The sequence below is a fragment of the Pelophylax lessonae genome (assembly GCF_965119305.1).
Source record: "Pelophylax lessonae genome assembly, chromosome: 2".
In the NCBI taxonomy this organism is placed as follows: Eukaryota; Metazoa; Chordata; class Amphibia; order Anura; family Ranidae; genus Pelophylax; species Pelophylax lessonae.
This window is the reverse complement of record NC_138769.1, coordinates 425,266,939-425,292,540: the sequence shown is the minus strand read 5'-3', so window position 1 is coordinate 425,292,540 and position 25,602 is coordinate 425,266,939. Positions and strand designations below refer to the sequence as shown.

The 25,602-nt window shown below is 44.2% G+C and overlaps 2 protein-coding genes across 2 annotated transcripts in view; one reads left to right on the top strand and one right to left on the bottom strand.

Moving 5' to 3' along the window:
• Window positions 1-25,602, top strand: part of NF1 (neurofibromin 1) — a 585,707-nt gene that overhangs the window by 367,183 nt on the left and 192,922 nt on the right. The window lies entirely within an intron of this gene.
• Window positions 15,684-24,862, bottom strand: EVI2A (ecotropic viral integration site 2A). The gene is made up of 2 exons (XM_082247219.1): window positions 24,692-24,862; window positions 15,684-16,535 (listed from the first exon to the last, which is right to left on the bottom strand). The coding sequence occupies exon 2, from the start codon at window positions 16,508-16,510 to the stop codon at window positions 15,689-15,691; it is 822 nt and encodes a 273-aa protein (XP_082103345.1). The 5' UTR covers window positions 16,511-16,535; window positions 24,692-24,862; the 3' UTR covers window positions 15,684-15,688.

Genomic DNA, 25,602 nt, shown 5'->3' with positions numbered 1-25,602 from the left:
CTGTCAATGAGCTTAAGAGAAAAGGATTTTACGGTAAGATTTTAGAAAAATCCATTTTTTTTATAAGTGATCACATCCCCTCTGTTCTCAGCTGTAGAAGAGCTGGGGGGAGGAAAAGCAGCAGCACACTGCGCTTTCCCAGTGAATGGCTGTCCAGCAGGTGCTTGTCAAGACAAGTCTGATAATTGGAGGAGAGTCCATGGAGTTCCCAGCATAGCTAGAGAACTGACCACAGTGTGTTCTCCTGCTTAGTGTGGGTAGTTTTTAAAAGGAAAGCAGAAATATCACAGATTTCACACAAAGGAAGCGATACAAAGAGAACAGGATACTTTCTCATACAAGTACATGGTAAAGCAGGAACATATCAGGAATATGAAGTATTGGGGAAACAAACGCTTTAAGGAATTGGTAAGCTGCAATATATTCAATTTTTGGTATTTTGCTTAATACCCCTCTAAAGTGACACTAAATTATATACTTTATTTTTCAAAAATAATCCATATACATTCACTAGATAGTGGACCTGTAATCCATTTTTTTCATAAAATCATTTGATTGTATTTTTTTGCCTTTTTATTATGTCCAGTGTGTTCTTCAAATCCTCTCCCTTTTCCTTTCTCGCGTGTGTTTGTTTGGAATGAACAGTGCACATTAGTTGTGATCCTGTACACCACACGATAGACTCTACAAGTCTAATAGTCCCAGTGAAGGAGAGATCACCTTGGCATTACTGTGTAATATTTTGTGTGCACGGTAGGGATCGACCGATTATCCGACCGATTATGTATGTTGCGCCTCCGTGCACTGGGCCTGACCTTCTGCCTTCTTAGGCCATCTTCCTCGCCTTGGACAGCCTCGTCTGGAATTTGGAGTGTATAACACAGCCATACACCCACCCACAGCAGCCCGGTGCCAGCCACCCACACCCACAGGCCCTGTACCGGCCAGCCAGCCACAGGCCCTGTACCGGCCAGCCAGCCACAGGCCCTGTACCGGCCAGCCACCCACAGGCCCTGTACCGGCCAGCCACCCACAGGCCCTGTACCGGCCAGCCACCGGCCCTGTACCAGCCAGCCACCCACAGGCCCTGTACCAGCCAGCCACCCACAGGCCCTGTACCAGCCAGCCACCCACAGGCCCCGTACCAGCCAGCCACCCACAGGCCCCGTACCAGCCAGCCACCCACAGGCCCCGTACCAGCCAGCCACCCACAGGCCCCGTACCAGCCAGCCACCCACAGGCCCTGTACCAGCCAGCCACCCACAGGCCCTGTACCAGCCAGCCACCCACAGGCCCTGTACCAGCCAGCCACCCACAGGCCCTGTACCAGCCAGCCACCCACAGGCCCTGTACCAGCCAGCCACCCACAGGCCCTGTACCAGCCAGCCACCCACAGGCCCTGTACCAGCCAGCCGCCACTACAGGGTGCCAGCCAGCCACCACCCTAGGGTTCCAGCCAGCCACCACCCTAGGGTGCCAGTCACCCACCCACCACCCTAGGGTGCCAGCCAGCCACCCACCACCACAGGGTGCCAGCCAGCCACCCACCACCCTAGGGTGCCAGCCAGCAACCCTCCCACCACCACAGGGTGCCAGCCAGCAACCCTCCCACCACCACAAAGTGCCAGCAACCCTCCCACCACCACAGGGTGCCAGCCAGCCACCCACCACCGCAGGGTGCCAGCCACCCACCACCGCAGGGTGCCAGCAAGCTACCCACCACCGCAGGGTGCCAGCCAGTTTTTTTTTTTTTTTTTAACCTATAATTGTTTTTCAAATTTCAATGGAGATTGCTGCAGATAGAAAAAATAAGTGTGATATGGGACTATCTTTCGTCTCCATCTTCAGAAAAAGCAGCAGTGTGCAACACATGCACAAACAATGGAAGCATGGGATCAGCAATTAATAAAAACAAAAATACGTCAAATCTTTGGGCCCATCTAAGAGTTCATGATGTTTAATTATATCATGCAGCACAGAAAAAACACAATCACAAGGTGAAATACCAGTATCCCAGCAGGCAAGAATAACAGATATGTTTCAGAAAAAAAAACAGGTGGTTAAATTCGGATGAAAGATCCCAACTGCTGGACAGAGTAATCACAGAGATGGTCACTGATAACCAGCCATTTACAATGGTGTCTGACTCTGGATTTAAGTGGTTTATGTCGATAGTTGAGCCAAGGTACACACTGAAGAGTGACAAATATTATGGAACTGAAATGCTGGGAAAGATTCACCAAAAGGTCATTGAGAAAGTAAAGGCTATGCTGAAACCAGAGAATGCTGGCAACTCACTCCCATTCACGACTGACTGCTGGTCAGGTCAAACTCATTTAGTGCAAGACTCACTAAATGAGTCTTGCATGCCACTTCATTGACAGCGGATGGACAAGGCATTCAGTGTTGAATACAAAAGTGATGCAAGGATCCCACACTGAAGAGTACCTTAGAGAATGGTTTCTAGGCATGCTGGTAGACTGGGGAATCACCAAAGACCAAGCGATGCTTGTGCTTTGAGACAGCGGAGCGAACATGGTAAAAGGAATGAGGCTTGCTGACATGTCAGACTTCAGTTGCATGGCACACACCCTCCAACTTTTAGTAAATAATGGTCTCTCAAAACAGAGAGCTTTGCTTGATATAATTGGCATGCTGTAGAAGTGCGCAGGCCATTTCCACCATTCAATCCTTGCCAAACAGCGACTGAGGTGCATTCAGGAAGACCTTGGCCTACCGAAAAACAACTTGATTAACACTGTTCCAAAACTATGGAACTCAACGCTTCACATGCTGCAAAGAGTGCTGGAGCAGAAGCGAGCTCTTACCATCTATTCAGGTGAATATGGAGGAAATTCTTGTCCTATTGCTGATCAGTGGAACATTGTAGCCAATGTCATTGAGACCCTCCTCCCCATAGAGGAAGTGACACTAGAGGTGAGCCATTACAATTCATCTGTGTCATCTGTCATCCCATGTGCTGAAGATGCTTCTTCAAGAGAATGAAGGACCCAACACACGTAGCACTAAAACATGTAGGCAGGCCATGAGGGACAGCCTCTCCAAACGTTTTGAGAAGCATGAAGAGAATAAAAATGTTGTGCTTGCATGTCTTTTGGATCCTCGACACAAGAATCATGCTTTCTCTTCTGAAGACGTATTGGCCAAGGCAAGACAATGGCTAACAGAAGAAGATATTCAACAGGAGGTTCCTGCCAAAAAGACAAGTCAGGAAGAGTGGGTTTCTAATCTGGAAGAGCAGGATGCTGCAAAAAGAGAAAAATGTCTAACAAGACAAAGGACAAAAGAAAAACATCATCATGGTCAAATAGGTGTCATGTTCAGTGTTTTTTTGGGGCCTCATACAGCAGGAGATTCTTCTGAATCTGCAATAATGGCCCTGGATGATAAACTTCATCTCTATTTGAAGGAACCAGTAATTGACATAAGAAGTGGTGATCCTCTTCAGTGGTGGAAAGAAAATGAGGCACGCTACAAAAGACTTGCTTCTCATGCTAGAAGATACCTTTCTGCTCCTCCTTCCTCGGTACCAAGTGAGCGTGTTTTTAGTTAAGTGGCAGCAATATATGAAAAAGCAGAAGCAGTTTTAACTAGTGAACATGCTGAAATGTTATGCTTTCTGCACTATAATATTGTTCTACTTAACTGGGAGTATTGAAAGTGAGTAGTACTAGTGTTCAGTCCACTGTCTTTTGCACTGCAGCGCAGCTACTAGATTTAATCCTTGCAGAGCAGACAGTGAGTGCACTACTGCAGCAGTTTATGTAAATGTTGTTTTGGGAAGCCTTTAGTTATTATTTTCCCAGCACTTTTTTTTTCACAGTTGTCTACTCTTCTAGGACTCGTTCGTTCACGTGATGTGAAACTGCTGTACCTGCAAGTGAAAGCTGTGCAGTTTTCCTATCAGTTTTCTTGCAGGTAAGGTGTGAAGAACGAGCCTTTCATGTTAAAATTGTTAATAAACAAACATTAACATGTTCAGTACCAGATTTGTGTCAAAAATTGTCTTTATTTTTCAAAACTTTAAATGTACAAAATATTGGCCAATATCGACCGATACTTAGTGACCAAAATATCGGTATCGGCCCTGAAAAAACCATATCGGTCTATCCCTAGTACACAGGCACGCTCTAAAGCTGAACATAGTTGGTTCGAATCTGCTGGTTTGACAGGGACTGGCCGAAATTCAAACCATGAATGGGCAGGCTGAATGTACCCAAGTTGATCAATTGATCCAATTGGGTACAACCAGCCTGTAGGATTTTATTTGTGATTATTATAGACAATCAAAAAAATTGGCGCTAATTCATGAATAAGTGATGTAAATCAGTGATGATCCAATGAACTAATGATGCAAAAACAATGTAATAAATACAATGAGTGCACAAAATTACACATATGCAAAAGGAACCTAAAATACATGTAAAAATAAAAAAAACACTGATGATGAAAACAGGTAATGGCATTAAATAATAAATGCAGAAGATAAATGTGACCAACAAAGAATAACAGTGGGTGCACAAAATCAGATGATTAACAATGTCCAGTAAATGGAGAAGTGCACAAAAGACGATTGCCAAAAAAGTGACTGAAGTGATAATTCCACAAATAAAAGTGATGAATGTGATTCAAAACAGTGTTACATAGTAGGTGAGGATGTTACCGGAAGGTTTGGCGTGTCACTCCAGTGAGCTAAAATGAATGCAATGGCCGCTCACCTCCATGCACACTCATATGAGCGTGTTTAAGTAATCCTTGGATATAGCACGGACCTCTTGTGGTATTGGATGGATGGTGGATTGTGTTGATATATGAATGAAGTGCCTCTCTCCCCTCAATCCACAATGCAGTATTGCTAGTGACCAGCCACTGATAAGCTTCACAGGTGTATGAATGTGTCTCATATGAAGGGATAATCAAATAAAGGCCATCATGGTGTAGTACATCAAAAAAGGAAATTTTAATGATAAAAGACTTGCAGTAAGGTAAAAGAACAAACGCAGACCGCCGATGCGGTGTATAACCCGACTTCTGGTTACGGCCGTAAACCGAAAGTGACGTCACCCGGCTCCTTCCTTACTGTAAGTCTTTTTTTATCATTAAAATTTCCTTTTTTGATGTACTACACCATGATGGCCTTTATTTGATTATCCCTTCATATCGGACACATCCATACATACACCTGTGAAGCTTATCAATGGCTGGTCACTAGCAATACTGCATTGTGGATTGATTCTCACGGAGGGGAGAGAGGCACTTCATTCTATATCAACACAATCCACCATCCATCCCATACCACAAGAGGTCTGTGCTATATCCAAGGATTACTTAAACACGCTCATATGAGTGTGCATGGAGGTGAGCGGCCATTGCATACATTTATTATAGCTCACTGGAGTGACACGCCAAACCTTCCGGCAACACATTCATCACTATTTTATTTGTGGAATTATCACTTTAGTCACTTTTTTGGCAATCACCTTTTGTGCACTTCTTCTCCATTTATTGGACATTGTTATTCATCTGATTTTGTGCACCCACTGTTATTCTTTGTTGGTCACATTTATCTTCTGCATTTATTATTGAATGCCATTACCTGTTTTTGTCATCAGTGTTTTTTTATTTTTACATGCATTTTAGGTTCCTTTTGCATGTGTGTAATTTTGTGCACTCATTGTATTTATCACATTGTTTTTGCATAATTTGTTTATTGCATCATAACTGCTTTACATCACTTATTCATGAATTAGCGCAGATTTTTTTGATTGTCTATATTATCCATTACACGGTGGTGACACTGAATAGATTTGGCTGCTTTTTCTATTCTATTCTTTTTTCATTTATCTATTTAATATTTTTTGGCACATATTGTTGGTCTTGCTCATCAGTCCTACCCCTCAGGTAGCGCATTGGTCCTCTTCTACCTCTTTTTTATTTGTGATTATTGCTAGCAGCTATTATATCTGCTAGTAGTAATCATTATTCTCCTGGCAGGAATGGCTCCTTCCTTTCCTTTTAAATTTTCTTTCTCTTTTGTTCATTGACAGACTCGCTCCTTAGGATTCTTGACCATTGGGTTATACTGCCCCTACAGGATTAGAACACTAGGCAGAAAAAACAAATTGACTACGCCTATGCGCATTCGCAGAAGGTATACCCCCCCCCCCCCTCTGCTATAGGTACTTAGTTTTTTTTTTCTGCCTAGTCAGGAGTAAGGACCTAGTTCCTTGCTAGGACCTCAGGTCCTGGGAATTTTTTTCCCTTTTCAAATGACTTTTTTTCTCCCTTTTTTTTTTTCCAGCGAGATCAACCGCCGGACTGCCTGATGGGCTGGATAATCTAGATCCAGTGGTCACCCCGGTCTGGCCAGCGAGCGCGCACAGACCTCCGCTCCGCGCTATGTCGGCCGCGACATAGCACCGCTGGACGGGCGACTGGCCTTTAGGTTAACGCCTCGCGAGGTTGCATACGACCGGTGTGACGGTATTACCCGTCACTGGCAGTGAAAGACTGATGGTTTGGATTTCTTCAAATGGAGTCTGTAAGTGATGCTAAAGTGTATTCCAGCTTCAATGTGAGAGAGACACACAGACTGTCACTGGCAGCCTTGTCCTATTGTTTGTGTTTTGGGAGGGAATGTGGATTGTGCCTGTCCCATTGTTAAATGTTAATGACCTCACATTGTTCTGTCCAGATGGCTAGATAATTTGTTTAGGTTAATTCTGTTCCTGTATACAATTTCATCTGCATATGATAATGTAATCTTTCAACCCCTGACCTGTGTGTAGTAATTTGATGAGGAGGGGGATGTGCTCATGTGTGTATAAATTTAGTGTGTGTCTGTTCAATAAACAGTCTGTTTTTACCCCTTCATGAAGTTTGGGGGGGGGGGGGTAACCTGCTACAAGGGATTGCTATGCTCTTTATTCTCCCTTGGATAATCACTAAGCTCTTGTAAGAGCTTGTTCCTGCTTCACACTCTGGGGAAAGAGGTTCACCCATTGGAAACTGGACCCTTGTCGTAGGTCCAGGGTGGGTAGAAGATGGCGAGACCCCCAACCAAGCTGCAGCAGTTCGTGGGGTCTAAGGTGGTTATGGTGTCTGGTGCAGTGCTTGGAGCCCTCGGGAAGCACTAGGAGCATCCGTCAACGGAGGTACCCAGTTGGGGTTCCGGTTGATCCGTTACAACCGGGTCTCGGCATTCCTCCTGGCCAACAGCCCCTCCATTTCGATAGCAAGGAGGTCTGTCTTGAGAAGTGTCCTTCTGGTTACTGGTATGGCGAGTAGCTGTCTCCCCTCTCCCCCTGGAGGGTTTTGGGGTGGATGCAGGCCCCTCCCTGGGACTGTCGGACCCCCAGGTTCGCCACTTCCTATTAGCCCCCCTGTATTCTGGTGGTCCCTCTGGGTCATCTAGCCCCCCCCCATCCACCCCCTCAATCTGGGGTAATGTGGTGGGCTGGGGCATGGGGCTGTAGTGGTGGTGGGGAGGTACCCCGCCAGCGACTGGGCTATCGGCTGGGGGGGGGGGTGTACCTGTCCCCTTGCAGAGAGTGCAGTGGTGTGGAAAGCAGAGAGGGGATCCTGGCAGCATGCTTCGGTATATCGAGCGGCCATGTTTGGCAAGTCGGATGACATCACGGTGGCCATTTTCCCGTGGTTTGGCTGGTTTGTGTAGCCCGATGACGTCACAATGGCCATTTTTCCTTACGCCAGAGAGACACTGGAGACGGCCGAAACCTTGTGGAGATGCTGGAGCTCCTTTTTTTCCTTGTTCTCCTCTTCCTGTCCCAGGATATATGAAGTAGATGGCATCCATGATTTTGCTGAGTCCTCTGGCTGGTAGGATAAGTCCTTGTGGGTCCCTGTGTATCTTTCTGCTGATAGGTACCATGAGCATTGGGGGAGCCTTTTAGTGGTGCCAAAAATCTTTGTACTGCAGGGGCTTCCTTTTCCCTATGGAGCCACAGGGTCACATCCCCCCCCCCCCCCACACTGATCCCCTCATGGAAGTGGCAGGTCCCTTGGAACCCCAGCTTTCCATGGGTGTGCTGATGACGGTCCTGCAGTCCTTAGTATCTCGGGTGGAAGTGGCTTGTGGGTAAAGGCCCAGGAGAAAGCATCCCCCACTCAGTCTGATTCATCTGATTCTGAGCCTGATGCCGCCGTGGATGCTGCCCATCCAGGGGCTTAATATCACGCCCCTCGACTTGTCCAATAGATGGTTCCTCCACGGTCACAGCATCGAATGACAAAGCCACTGGTAGATGCACTTATTACTGCAGTGCGTGAGACTTTAAAAATGGAGGATGTGGCCACTGACGTGGCTTTGTCTTTTGGTATGCATAAGTCACCTTGTCTACCAAAGGTATTTTCTTCTCTGCCTTATTTTGACAGGTTTACCTATAAGGAATGGGAACAACCAAAGATACCCTTTTTGGTCCCCAAACATTTCTCAGTACGATACCCCTTTGGGGAATCACTTTTAAAATAAATGACTAGTCCACCAGTCCTGTTCCCAGGTTGAATAAAGCAACCATGATCCCAGTAGAGGAATCCACATCCTTTAAAGACACCGCTGACAAGAAAGCGGAGGCTGTGGCAGGCAGCATAAGGCTGGTTCGGCATTGCGACCAGTCTTGGCCTAGACCCTAACTGAATGGGCCAAGCTTTTGCACCAGGATCTGGAGAGAGAAGCAGGTTCCCGCTACTTATGTCGATTTAGCGGGCCAGTTGGTTCAGGGGCTGCAGTTTGTGATGCAGCTTTGGATACAGCTTCTGTGCTGTCCAAGCTTTCTGTTTCAGTGGTGGTGATTAGGCGTGAGCTGTGGCTTAGGAATTGGTGTGCAGACAAAGCCTGCAAGAAAGCTCTCATTGATCTGCCTGTTTGGGGCTACTCTGGATGACATTAAGGGTCTCACAGGGAGAAGAGTACCTTCCTGCCACAATCTAGGAAAGGGAAGGAGCCTTGACGCAGAGTGGGGCCACCCTCCTCTGCCCATAGAAAATTATTTTGTGCTCCAGGAACTGGGAATAAGGGAAATAGATCCTTCAAGTCTTCCCCGGGAGGTTCCAAGCAACCTTGGTCTGGTAAGCCTAGAGCTGTCTTCTCCGGACCCACAGACAGACCCCTTAAGCATAAAGGTCTATCCTCACCCATAACTGGGGCGGGAGGACAAAATTATTCTTTTAGGGGTAGCCAGAAAGCGGGGGAAAGTTTGTCCATTTAGGTGGTTTTAGGCCCTGAGTCTCCTTGTGTGGATATAATTCCTGCTAAGGTTCGGGTGACGTTCTAACTACCTAAGCTGCCCCCTATCCCTGTCCAGGGAATTGAATTACCTAGGTCTGATTTTAATTCTGACCAGGGTGGTCCTTCCTCTGGACAAACTTTTGGAACCACAGGCCATGATTCATCGGCTGCTGTCACAGTTCTCTCTCCTGACTGGCATACAGGTTCTGGGTCTGGTGGTATCCACCTTCAAGGCAGTTCTGTTTGCACAGTCCTACATGCAGCTCCTTCAGCAGGCTCCACAAGAGTTTAGTGGCGAGATCACCGGTTCCTCTGGTAGATGTCCTAGGGGCACGGTAAGGCCAGTATCATCCTAGGCTCATGGTTCTCACACATTTCCTGTGGGGAATTAGGGGGGGGGGGGGGGATCTTCCAATCATTCTAGTGACGGTAAACATCCCTTGGGGGCTGCCTCTCAAAGAGAACCAGTTATCCCAAGGACTGATTTACCATCCTAATTTACAGTCACTGGTTTTAATGGCTTAGCTATTGAAAGCCAGGTACTGAGGGATAGAGGTTTTACTTGATCAATGATCCCTACTGTGGTGAAGACGAGGAATTCCTCCTTTTGCAAGATATTATTGTACGTGGAAAACGTACATTTCTTGGTGTGGGTCGATTGGGGCTCATCCTTGATCCTTTTCTGTGGCTCAGATCTTAGCCTTTCTTCAACGGGGCGTTGAGCAGAAGTTGGCCTTGAGTGCCATCAAGGGGCAGGTGTCTGGCTTGGCAATCTTCTTTCAGTGACCCCTAGCCACACACTGTTTAAATTGTACCTTCATTCAGGGGGTTCAACATTTTGGCTCCACCTGTTCGGTCTCTTTTGCTACCATGTTATTTAAACTTGGTGCGCTTGGTTCTCCAGAAACCTCTATTTAAGAATATTCAGGAGATTCCCTTGCCTACATTGTCCCAGAAGGTGGAATTCTTGTTGGCTATTACCTCGGCCCGCAGGGTGTCGGAGTTGGCGGCATTCTCTTGTTGTACTCTATTTAGTGGTGCATAGAGATAGTGGTTTTTCGTCCCTGTCAGTCATTCCTGCCCAAAGTGGTCTCTGACTTCCATTTGAATGCGGACATTGTGTTGACTTCCTTGTGTCCCAAGCCGGCTCATCCCAACGAATTTGCTTTGCATACCTTGGATGTGGTTTGAGCGATTCAGATGTATCTGGCAGCCACGGAGTCCTTTCGGAGGTCAGACTCGCACTTTGTGATTACACAGGGACCAATAAAAGGGCTGGCAGCTTCTTCGGCTACCCTCTCCAGATGGATCAGACAGATGGTGACTCAGGCGTTGTCTATTAAAGGTCAGGTTCCTCCTTACCCTGTCACGGTGCATTCTACTCGAGAGCTGAATACTTCTTGGGCCTTGTGTCATCAAACTTTAGTATCTCAAATTTGCAAGGCGGCCACTTGGTCGTCGGTGCTTACTTTCACCAAATAATTCAAAGTAGATACTTTGGCATCTACGGAAGCTTCTTTTGGCCGCAAGGTTTTGCAGGCTCCTGTTTAACCACTTACGGACCGCCCACCGTGTGTTTTTACGTCGGTACTTTGACATTGAATACCGGGGTTATGGCAGCAGATAGCTTTTTTTTTTTAACGGCAGGCAGTCCGTCCGCTTTAACTTAAGGGTGGTCCCAATGGCGGATTTGCCGCGGGATCACCCTTATGGGCGGAGAGGGTGGTGCCCCCTCCCGCCACTTCCCGGTCATATTTCCTGCTTACTGGACCCGTAGCGAGGAAAAAGATCTGGTCCACTGTCCCCTCTGGCCCTCACTCGACTCTATGGCCTTGGAGTACTGGAGCGACGTCATACTTCGCTTCCTAGCAACGGATTTAAAGAGCCCATTTTTTTTCCATCATGACTTTTTTTTTTTTAGTGTAGATGTGAGATCTGAGGTCTTTTTGACCCCAGATCTCACATTAAAGAGGTCCTGTCATGCTTTTTTCTATTACAAAGGATGTTTAAATTCCTTGTAATAGGAATACAAGTGATCAAAAAAAACCGGTGTAAAAATAAAGAGAACATAAACAGGAAAAAATGCGCCCTGTCCCCCTTAGATCGCGCGCAGAATCGAACGCATACGCTAGTCTTGCCCACATATGTAAATGGTGTTAATCCACACATGTGGGGTATCGCCACGATCGCTAGAACAAGAGCAATAATTTGAGCCTCAGACCTCCTCTGTAACTCCAAACTCGTAACCTGTAGACATTTTTAAATTGTTGCCTATGGGGATTTTTAAGTACCAGTGTTTGTCGCCATTCCACGAGCGTGAGCAATTTTGAAGCATGACATGTTGGATATCTATTTACTTGATTTAACATTATCTTTCACATTCTAGAAAAATAATTGGGCTAACTTGACTGTTTTCTTATTTTTTAATTAAAAAAATGTTTTTTTCTCCAAAAAATTGGCGTTTGTAAGACCGCTGCACAAATGGGGTGTGATAAAAAATGTTGCAATGATCTTCATTTTATTCTAGAGTCTCTGCTAAAATATATATTTTTCAGATGGGGCTCCTGTGTCCTGGTTAGGGCTCTTGTGTTTAGCCTTGGGTTATTTTCCCCACCCCTCATTATCCTTTTGGCACTGCTTTTGGACGTCCCAGTAGTTATGATTTAAGGAGCGCTGTGTCCATCAATGAAAAAAAGGGAAATTGCGATTTTTTTTTTTTTATTTTTTTATTAATTTTTTTACTGTAAAATCCATTTCTCTGAGTTCGGACACAACACCCACTCCTCTAAGGAGTTTTGTTACTTCTAATACTGCTTGCTACTAAGCTGAATACCTAGAGCAGAGAGGGGGGTTATATGCCAGCTGAAGACGGCCCATGGGCGTAGCCAAGTGTTTTTGTTCTGCTTAGTCCTACTCCTGGAAAAGGCAATAAAACCCAGTAGTTATGATTTAACCACTTCCATACAGTGCAGTTACACCCCCTTCCTGCCCAGACCAATTTTCAGCTTTCAACGCTCTCACACTTTGTATGATAATTACTCAGTCATGCAACGCTGTACCAAATCAATTTTTTTTTTTTGCGATATAAGTGAAAGAGCAAAAATTTAAAAAAAAAAAAAAAATTTGTTTTAGTTTAAAATTTTGCAAATAAGTAATTTTGTTTCATAAATTTGGCCAAAATTTATACTACATATCTTTGGTGAAAATAACCCAAATTAGTGGTTATTATTTAGTCTGTGTGAAGGTTATAGAGTCTACAAGCTATGGGGCCAATCATTGAAAATTGATCACACCTGATGTACCGACGGCCTATCTCATTTCTTGAGGCCCTGAAATGTCAGGACTGTACAAATAACCCCCCCCCCCCCCCCCAAATGACCCCTTTTTGGAAAGTAGACATTCCAGGGTATTTAGTAAGAGGCATGGTGAGTTTTTTTAAATAGTAATTTTTTCCCACAATTCTTGGGAAAATTTAAGAAATATTTTTTTTTTTACACAAAATTGCCATAACAGGTTATTTCTCACACACTTTATTGGCATACTTGCAATTACACCCCAAAATACATTCTGCTACTTCTCCTGAGTATGGTAATACCACATATGAGACTTTTACACAGCCTGGCTACATACAGAGGCCCAACATTCTAGGAGCATAAATCACACATATCATTTCCTAACGACCTATCACACTTTTGAAGGCCCTGGAACACCAGGACAAGGGAATTACCCACAAATATTTCCCCATATTGGAAAGAAAACACCCCAACGTATATTCTATGAGGCATAATGAGTCTTTTGAACATGTCATTTTTTTCCACAAGTTTTTGGAAAATGTGGAAAGAAAATGAAACACATTTTTTTTTTTTACACAAAGTTGTCAGTTTATAGGATATTTCTAACACATAGCATGTACATAGCAAAAATTACACCCCAAAATACATTTTGCTACTCCTGAGTATGGTGATACCACATATGTGGGACTTTGTCACAGCATAGCCACATACAGAAACCCAACATGCACTAGGGGCATAAATTACACATATAATTTAATTACAACCAATCACACTTTTGAAGGCCCTGGAACACCAGAACAATGGAAACCCCCACAAAATTACCCCATTTTGGAAAGCAAATACCCCAACACATGGGCTGCAGATAGGTACTCAGGTACTCTGATGGGCTGCAGACAGGTACTCTGGTACACTGATCGGCTTCAGAAAGGTACTCTGGATTCTCTGATGAGCTTCAGAGAGGTACTCTGGTAATCTGATGGGCTAGAGACAGGTACTCGGGTAATCTGATGGGCTAGAGACAGGTACTCGGGTACTCTGGGCTGGAGACGGGTACTCTGTTGGGCTGGAGACGGGTACTCGGGTACTCTGATGGGCTGCAGAGAGATACCCGGGTACTCTGATGGGATACAGAGAGGTACTCTGGTGACAGGTACCTGTCACCATAGTACCCGAGTACCTGTCACCAGAGTACCCGATGGGATGGCGACAGGTACTTTGATGGGCTGGTGACAGGTCCTCTTTATTTTGGGGGGGGGGGGCAATCAGTGTGTTTTAGGGTGCAGTATAATCTGTAACTAGCTGTTGCTGCAATCTCCTCCTCACACAGGTTCAGTGTGGGAGGAGGAGAACACAGTAACAGCTAGTTACCATGATCTCTGTTGACATTCTGTGACCGGCTGTGATTGGACACAGCCGGTCATGTGGTAAAGAGCCCATTTAATTGGCTCTTTACCCTGATCAGGGATGGACTGTGTCAGAGTGACACTCTCCATCCCCAATCGCTGCTCTGCGCGCTATGCACGAGGGAAGTGCATGTGGCCGGCTGTGATTGGACACAGCCGGTTACATGGTAAAGAGCCATTTTTTTTAATGGCTCTTTACATCGATTGGGGATGGGATGTGTCCCAACGGACACAGGGCATCCCCGATCGCCGCGCTGTGTGCCCCCGGGGGGGGGGGCAGGAGAGCAGTGGATACGGGCGGACGTCCTATGACGCCTGCCCGGATTGACGGAGTGTTCCTGCCAGAGTCATTGGTCTATGGCCTGGTTTGGAACTGGTTAAGGAGCGCTGTGTCTGTCGATGAATTCGGAGAAATTGATTTTACGGTTAGTAAAAAATACAATTTTTTTTGAAAGGCTAGGTTCACTTTTATAAAAATATTGCACGTTTTTGCTAAAAAAAAAAATGTGCATTTATTATTTTTTTCACAAGAGCCTGCAGAGCATTGCACCCGTGATCAATGAATCACATGTGTAATATCTGGCTTCTGCAGACACAGGCTACAGCTCTGTACCTGTACCTCTGTGCTGTCAGTTTCAGAGCTGTAAGAAGTAGAATGCAGTGCTGCAGTGGAAGATTGCACTTGTTTATTAATTTACAGATCACTGTGAACAAATGACGTGGCTGTGCAGTGGAGCATCGCACAGCTGAACTAATTTAAAATTTGAAAGTGGCTGCTGAGGAATGGAACCCCTGCCCTCTGTCACAGGTAGGAGGGGGGTTCTGGTGGTGGGAGGCAGAAGATTAGCAGCCAATTACATGTTATACCATAATCATCAAATTCTTTATATCCTTTAATTTACCGTTTCCTTTTTTTTTTTTTCTTTTCTTATAAAAACAAGGGGCGGAGAAACGCCCTGTGTATTTTACAGACAGTAATAGGTACTTATTATATGAAGGCTTCATCATTCCCTCTGATGTCTCATTTGACTCCAGCCAGTGCAGACTGGGGCAGTGCAGTTCACCCAGCTACTGCTGAGATAGTGCTCAGAGCTTACCACATCCTTATTCAACTAGGTCAACACCGAGGACAAGGGGGCACTCTTTACGTCTAGAGGAAAACCAATTACGTCTCCAAATATGGAAAGGTTTCTTCACCGTAAGAGCTGTGAAAATGTGGACTAGACTCCCTCCAGAAGTGGTTCTGGCTAGCTCACTAGATTGCTTTAAAAAAGGCTGGATTCTTTCCTGGGTGTACGTGATATTAATGGGTACTAATATTAAGTTAATCCTGGGAATATCCGATTGCCTCTCTGGTGGATCAGGAAGGAATTTTTTTCTCCTGCTGTAGCAAATTGGATCATGCTTTGCTGGCATTTTTCGCTTCCTCTGGATCAACTGCGGATATAGGATTGTGTATATGGGATTGTATGTTGGGTTTTCTTTACTGTTTTTTATTGGTTGAGACAGATGGACTTGTGTCTTTTCAACCTGTCTAACTATGTAAAGAAGTAGTGAGATAAAAAAAGATTGCATGCAATTAAACTCTTCCTCCTTAGGCATGGGTACGGTATCTTTGAATACAAAAGTAGAAAGCATTCAAGACCAAATTTTAATAAAGTAAATATTGAACTTAATTTTACAGGATAATCAGCATAAATGTTATACAATAAATATTGTATCCTTTAGACCTCTACTGTAGATACAATTGTCATAAATTCATCGTTTGAGTTTTTTTTTTTATCCTCAGTGGGATCTTTTGATTTTTCTATTGTTTGCACTGTCATTAGCTTGTGCTTCTCATCATTGAGGTTTGTCTCACCCAAAGAAATTTCATCCATGGTTTGATTGGCTGTTTGAGATTTTTTTTGCCATGTCTCCATTCCAGAAGGCCACAAAATGCTTGATGCGCTTAAAAAGTCCCCGTTACTTCTTGCCTGGCGCTTTGATTGTGTTAGCTTGGTTTTAAGACTAGACACTTTATTTGCCAGGGCCACAGAGCATATGATCAGTGCTGCACAAATCAGCACTAACACAGCTATTATGATGGCACATATCATTATTCCGGTTTTATATCTATCATCATTGCAGACACATCGTGTATTGGGAGTTGTGTTTGTAGAATGGTTGCCTGCATATCGATTTGTAAACCAGAATGGTTCCTTTGTTGTGGTGTATGGTGCCATGTTCGTCATCTTTGTAGATTCAGATGCCGCCTTTTGCATTGTGGTTTTCACCTTTTCAGATTCAGATGCCTTCTTTAGCGTTGCTTTTGTCATCCTTGGGTATTCAAGTGTATACAAATCCTGGTTTACTGACTGGCTTGCAATGTTTAATGGTGAGGTTACATTTGTAGAATCGGGCCATTTTAAGCCCAAAATGTTGGATGTACTGTTTACATCTGTTAAAATAGTCTTATTTTGGAAACCGGTAGAATAGGTTTTTTTAAATTCTGCTTTACAACTGAAGGAAAGCAACAATATCGCAAGATGCAGAAGGAACGTCATCCTCTTAAGAGCTACTGTTGGTTAGCTGCAGGGAAAACATTGGATTGTTAACACTAGTTTTGTAGATACCAACACATGCATGTAAATAAATAATTAAAAAAAAATACAATCAATAGTGTTTCATATATCTTAGTATATTAGTAATCTGGTAAAGCTGGACAAATCTCAGTAAGCTCTGGATTTCAAATTACTAAAGGCAAATCACTGAAAGATGCAAGGTACTGTCCAGTCAAAATTGGAAATGTAATCTTTAAATGCCTTGAGAGAGCATAGCCTACACTTTTAGTGGTTTAAGCCCAACTTGTGCCTCCCCCATCCCTCATTTTCTGTACCTATACTGTATCTATATTTTACATTTTTATGCATAACTGTCTCTAAGAGAAAAGATGATCGGTCCCCTTCTTGTTCTGGTGTAGGTTATGAATTCTGCAGAACCAAGCCACGATTACTGTGGATTCAGGGTGGCCTGATATCAGGCCTCCAGGGGCCGGGCCCTTAACACCCTGAGCTCACAGAAGGTGGATATCATTGTCTGGAAGAGAAGTACCATCCAGCGGCAAAGAGGGATCTGGGGAGTATTACAATTAGTGCTGCTTATGTTAAAAAAAAAAAGTGTAGGGCTTTAAAGGTTCACTTATCTTGAAAAAAATAATAAATGCATATATTTTTGAAGGAGAAAAAGTGCATTTATTATTTCTTGTACAGGAGCCTGCAGAGCATTTTACCCGCAATCAGTAGACATGCAGACATGTCCTCCAGCTTTCTGCTTGTACTTATGCATGGGCATATTAGCTGGAGGACATGTCTGTGGACTACAAGGGCGCTCAGTAGTGTTCGAACAGTCCTTTGGGAACTAAAATCCAGGTGGCAGACAGAACTAGTAGTTTTCTCATTCACAGATTTCTGTTTTCAGACGTGGCAGTAGGTAGAGCAAAAATAACTCATGCCTGCTGTCACATGGAGGGGGAGTTTGGGGAGAGGTGCTGTAGCAAGTTGCATGTTACACCTGAAATAGAGAGGTGTAACTTGTTCCAAAATGTAAGCTTATCCTTTAAGACTTTAATTTGCTCATTGATGTGCTTCACCTGTTTATCGCAACCCCTTTTTTTGCAATCTGGGAATCCTGAAGTGCACTTGCTGTTGATGCTGGAATACCCTCCTTGCCTACTAAAAACAACAAATGCCTCTTCATAGGGCTTTTGACAGACGATGAGAAGGCGTTGCTTCACCTCCTCACCACCTGTTTTAACCCTTTAAACCCTGCATGCAACAACTGTGTGCATTGCACTTATTGGAAACCCCCATTCAGTTGAATGGGTTAGATTTAGTGGGCAGGACATATCCACACTACATGACAATGGGTATTTTTTTTTTTTTGGGCTGCACTGCAAAGCATCATGCTGTACCCACACCATTCTTAGCTGACTTTGCAGCTTAAATGTATGTTACCCCAACATTTCCTATTTGCGTTTATTTTCTTTTTCTGTGGCCTGCAGAGCATTACACCTGCAATCAGCAGATCACAGCTGCAGTGCCAGGTTTCTGCAGACTCTAAGCATAGCTGTTTGCCCATAAATCCAATACAGTCAGAAAGTTACTGTAAAGCAGATGGAATCAACGAACTATGTGAATGCTTCCTAATGCCCTTTCAGTCAATTGATAAATACAAGTTATCTGCTGCAATGGAAAATGGTAGTTGTAGTTTGTTTATTCATGCACAGCAACACTTTATTTTAAATTATGACAGCTGGTAGAAGATCCCCCACCCACAGTCGCATTGGTGGATCGGGGGTTGCATGAACTGCAACATCTGGAGTGCCACAGTTTTCATGTCCCTGCTTTTCACTTTAATAGAAAAAGCTTAACGAAGGGATCTAAGGCATCCCGAAATCTTGCATCTTTAAAAACTTAAAGTGATGATAAACCCACACATAAGCAACCTGAAGTAACTGGCCTCAGGTGATGCACAATGATGAAGCAAATCCTTTTACATAAGCTGTACCTGTTTATCTGCAGCTCTTTCTTCTCCAGAGCCATTCAAAGTATACAGATCAGATGGATGGAATTTCTCAGCTTGCAAGAGCCAGAGATGTCACACTGCACAGCACAAAGAGAGCTGAGGGAAAGTAAAGGATTGACACACCCTCCTCTACACAATCTCATAGGGAAGCATGCACAGCTGAGTCTGTCAATGACCTATGTTCTTTTGGGGGATTGGGGTTGTTTCCTAGGGCTCCCTTGTGAAAAACTTTCAGAAATTACTCATTCAAATAGCTAGGAAAAAGAGTGCAGGCAGGAACTACACTTAGTGCTATATATTGTATTGAGGAAAGTACACACTATAGAAGGATATGCTTTGTTCTTTTGTCATTTAACCCAATAAAGGGTATCTCTTAAACTCCATATTTTCTGCATTAATCGATGGCTAGCACAGTACAATACTCTTACTAGTCACATGGCTGGTGTTAAATCTTTGTGTAGCTTCATTCATCAATTTACTTGCATGAAGCTAAATATGGAGTGTCTTGTGAAAATTGCCAGCACCAGATCCTATTTAAGGGTTTCCAGTAAAGGAGATGGATATTTACACAATTACAACTTTCATTTTTAGTGATAAATGTGGAAAGCAATGTCGTTTTTTTGCAATATATTTTTTTTAACCTTTTTAATGCCAGAGCTGTTTTTGCATTTTGTTTGCACTCATGCCTAAAATCATTTTATGCCTGAACGCAGACACCCTAGACAATTAAATAGTGGTAGTTCCAATTTTTTGTGTCGCATACTACCGCAAAAGTGTAGGAAACACAAAATTTCAGTAAAAAATACACTAAAGGTAATTTTAGGGCATACAAACACAATTATTTACCCATTTTTTTTGTAAAAGATGAGGTTGCCCAGAGATACCCAACGTGTCAAACCTTAAATTTGCATGCGCCCGCGAAATGGCAACAAACTTCAGTACTATATTTTCCCTATGTGATACTTTAAAAGCCCTCTATAGGTTATCATTTTCATGTTACGGAGGAGGTCTGGAGCTTGAAATATTTCTCTCACTCCGCCGTGCACGACAATATCTAGCATGTGTATCACAAATGGTATTTGCATGCAAAGGTGCCCCCAGTGCGTGCGTTCATACGTGTGTAGATGTGGGGGTGCCTCAAACATTTTGAGGGTGGATAAGATGTGCTTTTCTTTCATCACATGTAGGACAAGTCCCCTATGTTATGTTTGTTTTAGTGATAGGTTGTCTTTAATGAGACACCCAGTGTCTAAAAGACCCTACATGTCTCCCTGTGCGGATCGCATTGCATTACATTCTTTCCTGGGTATGCTGGCTGGAGACACAGAGGTAGACCCGGAAGTGACGTCAAACACATTGTTTTTCAGGTAGGCAACAAGAACGTGAAGAGAGCGGACATGCCTGCTCTGCTTCCTCCCCTCTACCCGACTAATTGCTTGTGAGATATACACACAATCCTGGTGTCTGTAGCCACTGTGAATGTTTAAAACCCCTGCTGTCAGGTCCTTACGACGTATGGATCTGGCAATGAATTTGTTAAATCAGTAACAAAAAAATTCATGTAGGTGTCATGGTCTGATTTATTTGGCTAATAGATCACAAATCCATACAAATAAACGAGTAGGCAGATCCTTGTTCTATAGTCCCTTAGGGATGGCTTTCTTTTCAGCAGTCCCTAACACCACAGTAGTAATCTCACCAACCCTCACTGCAGTGCTTTGGAAGACTCAACAAATCCTGTGAGAGTTAAGCCCCGTACACGTACCGATCGTCGGCCAAACGATCGGCCGTCTTTTGTCCAGGGCTGTCGTGTCTGTTGAAAACTGCAAAAGACTGCACACGAATTTTGTCGGCCAACAGCCGACTGCAGAAGTGATGTCATGTGATGGTTAACTTTCCTTGTCTTTTTTTATTTTCTGAGCATGCCCAGTCTTGCAAATCTGCTGTCTGTCGGCCGAAATCTGTACTGACTGGCGAACAATCGGCCGTTCTGGTGTTGGCCAACAAAAATTTTAATGCCTGCACGACAGATTCTGTTCGGCCGAAAATGCGCTGTCGGCTGTCGGAAGCATCATACTAACAAGCCTACAATCGGCCGATCGATCGTCGGCCGAATATTTACGGCCGACAATCGGTACGTGTGTACGGGGCTTAACAGTTATCAGAATCAGAGGATCTACTTTAGAATCTGATACTGCCCAGGTATGAGTATCTAGGCGTTGTCACTTGTTAGGAAATGCACTGCTACTACTTGGGAGAAATTCAAGGCAGAAGGTAGATTTTTCAGGGTGATACTTAGCCGTTGTCGGCCTTTATATATTCCCCCTTAGATGACAAATTTGTGTGTTCTCTGTCGTTCATTGACGGACACCGTTCCAGATCATCTTGACCCTTTGGTTTATGCTGCCCTCGACAGGAGTAGGACACTAGGCAGGGAAAAGTTTGACTACTCTTTTAGGGCAGTCCCAGGGGGTATACCCCGACTTCCTGCCATTGGTCTTCATTTTTTTTCTGCATAGTCAGGAGTGAGGACCTAGTTCCTTGGTGGGATCTCTGGTCCTAGCATTTTTTTCCTTTTTAAACAGAATTGGCCAGCGAGCGCTACCCGACCTTAGCTCCGCGCTATAGGTTGGCCGTGACATAGCCCCACTGGACAGGGGCTGGCTGGTGAGTTAAACGCCTCACGAGGACGCATAGCCCTGGTCACAACCTGAGTCACAGCGTGCCTCTGGCCCGCAGCACCCCCATTCCAAGATGGTGCGGTGGTCTGCCTGGAGCGGTGCCCGTCCAGTCCCAAGGTGTGGTGAGTATTGCTCATTGCTCGAATGTGAATATAAGCAATGTGAATACTTGAATACAGTATCAACCGATCTTGATGGACGGCAGTCTCATCTTCTGTCACCCTTCACTAGATCTCCTTGATGTGATGTATCTACTCATACTCTGTTATTAGGAGTTTTTTGTATAGTCTGTTATTCTGTATCAAATATCAATCAACTCTACTGCTATAGTGATTTATTTGTGCCTTGTTTAAGGCTTAATGTTTACATTTTATTGTACAACCCCCCCCCCCCCTTTTTTTAAGAGTTTATTAATAAAAATTGATTTTTTAATACCTTCGTGCCATTAAAGTCCTTGCCTTCCCAACTACTCCATATTCACACAGGAATCTGGACTAATGCTTGGCGGTGGCTGGGTTGCTGGGCAGGTGGGGCCCCCCGGGCAAGTGGGGCCCCCGGGCAACAATGCCCAATTAGTAAGATGGCCCTGATCAAGGGTGCACTAAAGGTGGCCTGGGAAGTGCCTGGAATTCTAAGGTGGGCAGAACGCTTTGTTCCAGCCTGCTCTGCTGTGCATATTCCAGGAGTGGAAAATTGGCAGGCGGACTACCTCAGTCTGCCGGCGTTGGATCAGTGAGAATTGTCTCTCCACCTGGAGGTGTTTCATCAACTGTCTCTCCGGTGGGGGGACTCCTGATGGGGATCTGTTGGCCTCTCATCTCAACAGGAAGGTGCAGAGGTTCGTAGCAAGGTCTCGGGATCCTCTGGCCGACGCCACAGACACTCTGGTGGCCCCTTGGGGTCAGTATCGTCTGGTATACACATTTCCTCTGATAAGGCTTATGCTGAGGCTTCTGCAAAGAATTGAGGCAGAAGGGATTCCGGTCATTCTAGTGGCCCCAGACTGGCCTCGCAGATCTTGGTACACAGACCTGGTACAGCTGGTCGCCGATCTCCCTTGGAGACTCCCTCTCTGAGAAGATCTTTTAGCTCAAGGGCTGATCTTCCATCCTGCTTTACAGTCGCTGGCTTTAACAGCTTGGCTGTTGAAAGCCAGGTGCTAAAGGTTAGAGGGTTGTCTGAATCGTGATTTTTGCGCTGTTAAAAGCTAGAAAATCTACTTCTAGGAAGATTTATCATTGAGTCTGGAAGACGTAAATTGCTTGGTGTGAGTCTCTGGGGGGTCTCCCCCTTTCCTTTTCAGTGTCTCATGTTTTGGAGTTTCTCCAAAGAGGTGTAGATCAGTGTTTGGCCTTGGGTACCATCAAAGTCCAGATGGCAGCGCCCGTTGGCCACAAATTCCTTGGTTCACACCTTTGTTTAGGGGGTCTGCCACCTAGTACTCCCCCCCCCCCCCCCCCATAAGACCTTAATTTGGTGCTGTCGGTTTTTCAGAAACCGCCTTTTGAAAATATTTGTAGGGTTTCTCTGCTTACTCTGTCACAGAAGGTAGCCTTCTTGGTGGCTATTTCTTCTGCGTGCAGGGTGTCTGAGTTGGCTGCATTGTCTTGTCGTTTACCCTATCTGGTGGTTCACAGAGACAAAGTGGTGCTTCATCCCTGCCTGTCGTTCCTAAAGTCATCTCTGGTTTCCATTTAAATGAAGACATTGTGTTGCCTTCCTTGTGTCCTAAGCCTAAGCATCCTAAAGAGATTGCCCTGGCGGCGACTGAGTCATTACTAAAATCGGATTCTCTTTTTGTCCTTATGGATGGACCCTGTAAGGGGCTAGCCGTGTCTGCTGTGACCATTTTTAGATGGATCACACAGACGGGGGGTGCAGGCTTATTCCATTAAGGGTCAGGATCCTCCTTTCCCTGTTAAGGCGCATTCTACGAGGGCGCTTAAAGTGGAGTTCCATCCTAAAATAAAACTTTTAGCCAATCTTCTTCCTCTCTGTCACGTGTAAAACAATTGGATAATCGAACATTTTTTTTCTTTACTTACCTTGTTTTAGAAGAAAATATACTCACCTTACTTCCTGTTCCTCTCTCTTTGGCCGTGGCCCGCGCCGTCACTTTTTGCTTGCATTGATTCCTGGGAGCTGAGCGTCATCGCTCCCAGGAATCAATGCGCCTGCACTGGCCCCGCTCGTCAGTTCCGGTGCAGGCATGTCATTCACTGCTACCACCCCTTCAACCTCTGCAGCAATGCTGGCAGCACTCATACGTCTATTTTCCAAAGACAACCGCTGGATATGACGTTGAGCACGTGCCTGCAACTTCTTTGGTCAACCATGGTGAGGCCTGTTCTGAGTGTAACCTGTCCTGTTAAACCGCTGTATGGTCTTGGCCACTGTGCTGCAGCTCAGTTTCAGGGTCTTGGCAATCTTCTTATAGCCTAGGCCATCTTTATGTGGAGCAACAACTCTTTTTTTTCAGATCCTCAGAGTTCTTTGCCTTGAGGTGCCATGTTGAACTTCCAGTTACCAGTATGAGAGAGTGAGAGCGATAACACCAAATTTAACACACCTGCTCCCCATTCGCACCTGAGACCTTGTAACACTAACGAGTCACATGACATCAGGGAGGGAAAATGGCTAATTGGGCCCAATTTGGACATTGTCACTTAGGGGTGTACTCACTTTTGTTGCCAGCCATTTGTTTAGACATTAATGGCTGTGTGTTGAGTTATTTTGAGGGGACAGCAAATTTCAAATTTACACTGTTATACAAGCTGTACACTCACTACTTTACATTGTAGCAAAGTGTCATTTCTTCAGTGTTGCCATATGAAAAGATATAAAATATCTACAAAAATGTGAGGGGTGTACTCACTTTTTTATATTCTGGACATAGCTATGATGGTAAACATAATATGGTAACGCATGCTTATCCTTTATGTAACATTGGCAAAGTATGTGATGCCTAAATTATCTTTACTGCGCTGCTCTTGGTATATACTCATTGTAGGAGGAAATGCTTGAGACAGTAAGTATGTCTGCCATTGCTACCAAAAGCGGTAGCTTTCTATTTCATTTCTTCTTTTCAGATGATGTATTCTGTACCTTTTGGCTATTCCTTCCCAAGTGTACAATTTCAATACTGGTGCTAGAAGCAATTTTGTTTAATTCAGTTAGTAGTTGCCTAAAATGTGCAAATTAAAGGAAGCTGTCAGAATGGGAATTGCAGGTTACCTGAAGTCTGATTGCAACTAATGTTCCAGTTGCCTGACCTCATGTCACTCAGTCCTGCAAATTCTAGTGTGCGTGGTCAGGTCAATCAGATCAGTAAAGGGCTGCAACGCTCAGATATTCCTAGTAAAGCCAATTTTAAAGTGAATTAAAACTCCTTCATCGGGACACAGTTATAATAATGTGAATATTCAGGCTGGTGATTAAGAAATTAACAAGATTGGCACTAGTAAGTGTACATTAACTTACCTTAAGTCTTTAAGAATCTAGATACAGTTCTCTGGTTTCATTTGTTTGATTGCTCTTCTGTTCGAAATCTTTTTGTACGCTAAAGAGTAAAAGATTTTTTTTTTCCTGCTTTAGTTAAGTTTCCTCAGTCAAAACCACAGATGACAGACTTCCTGTTCTGTGTTTGCTCGTGCTTCGCTTTATTCTAGCATCAAAAAAAGGGACCTGCCCATTGCTTTAGGCTGTATGAAATGCTAGCATTAATGGTGCAATCTTAAAAAAAATGTGTGCAAAAAGTGATCAGTGGTTTCATCCTTTTGTAGCTGCCAGTGACTAAATTGTGAGGAGTGTTAATGTGTAGCGTCTGAGTCATGAAAGAGACACAAGGGCAACAAAAAAAATTTCTACGTGACACAAGCTGTTTAGATTCACACACACAAGCACATCTGTGATAAACCTAGAAATCACAGGGCCCCATACAGCCTACCTGAAAACTCTCCCTCCTGAAAGTATCAAAATTATATTTTCACTAAAAATACACTAAAATCATTATTAGTGAAAGCAAACATAACATAACTTACACAATTCCAGCTCAATCTAAAAGCTAAAAGCGTGTTGAGGTAATAGATACGTTTCTGTGTGTAAATTAGATCTTGAGGCTCATTCACATTGGTGCTTTGGTCTGTGCAATGTGAATCAGTGTGTTTTTTGGGGTTTTTTTGGTTTAAATTTAAACGTGGCAATTACTATGTGCAGGCAGCGCATGCTATTGGGATGCAGCAGCTGCACAAACACAATTTTTTTTTATCCAAAGAAAACTTTGTTAAAGGCAGTTTAGTACAACACAGCCAAGCAGTGCACTTCAATTATTGTGGAAAATTGGTCAAAACCAGTACAGCCATGTTTAAGTAGAATAAATGGCAGTGAAACCA

What these genes read in the sequence shown, in the direction of transcription:
- EVI2A (XM_082247219.1), bottom strand. Translation starts at nt 16,510, where the DNA reads ATGACGTTCCTTCTGCATCTTGCGATATTGTTGCTTTCCTTCAGTTGT.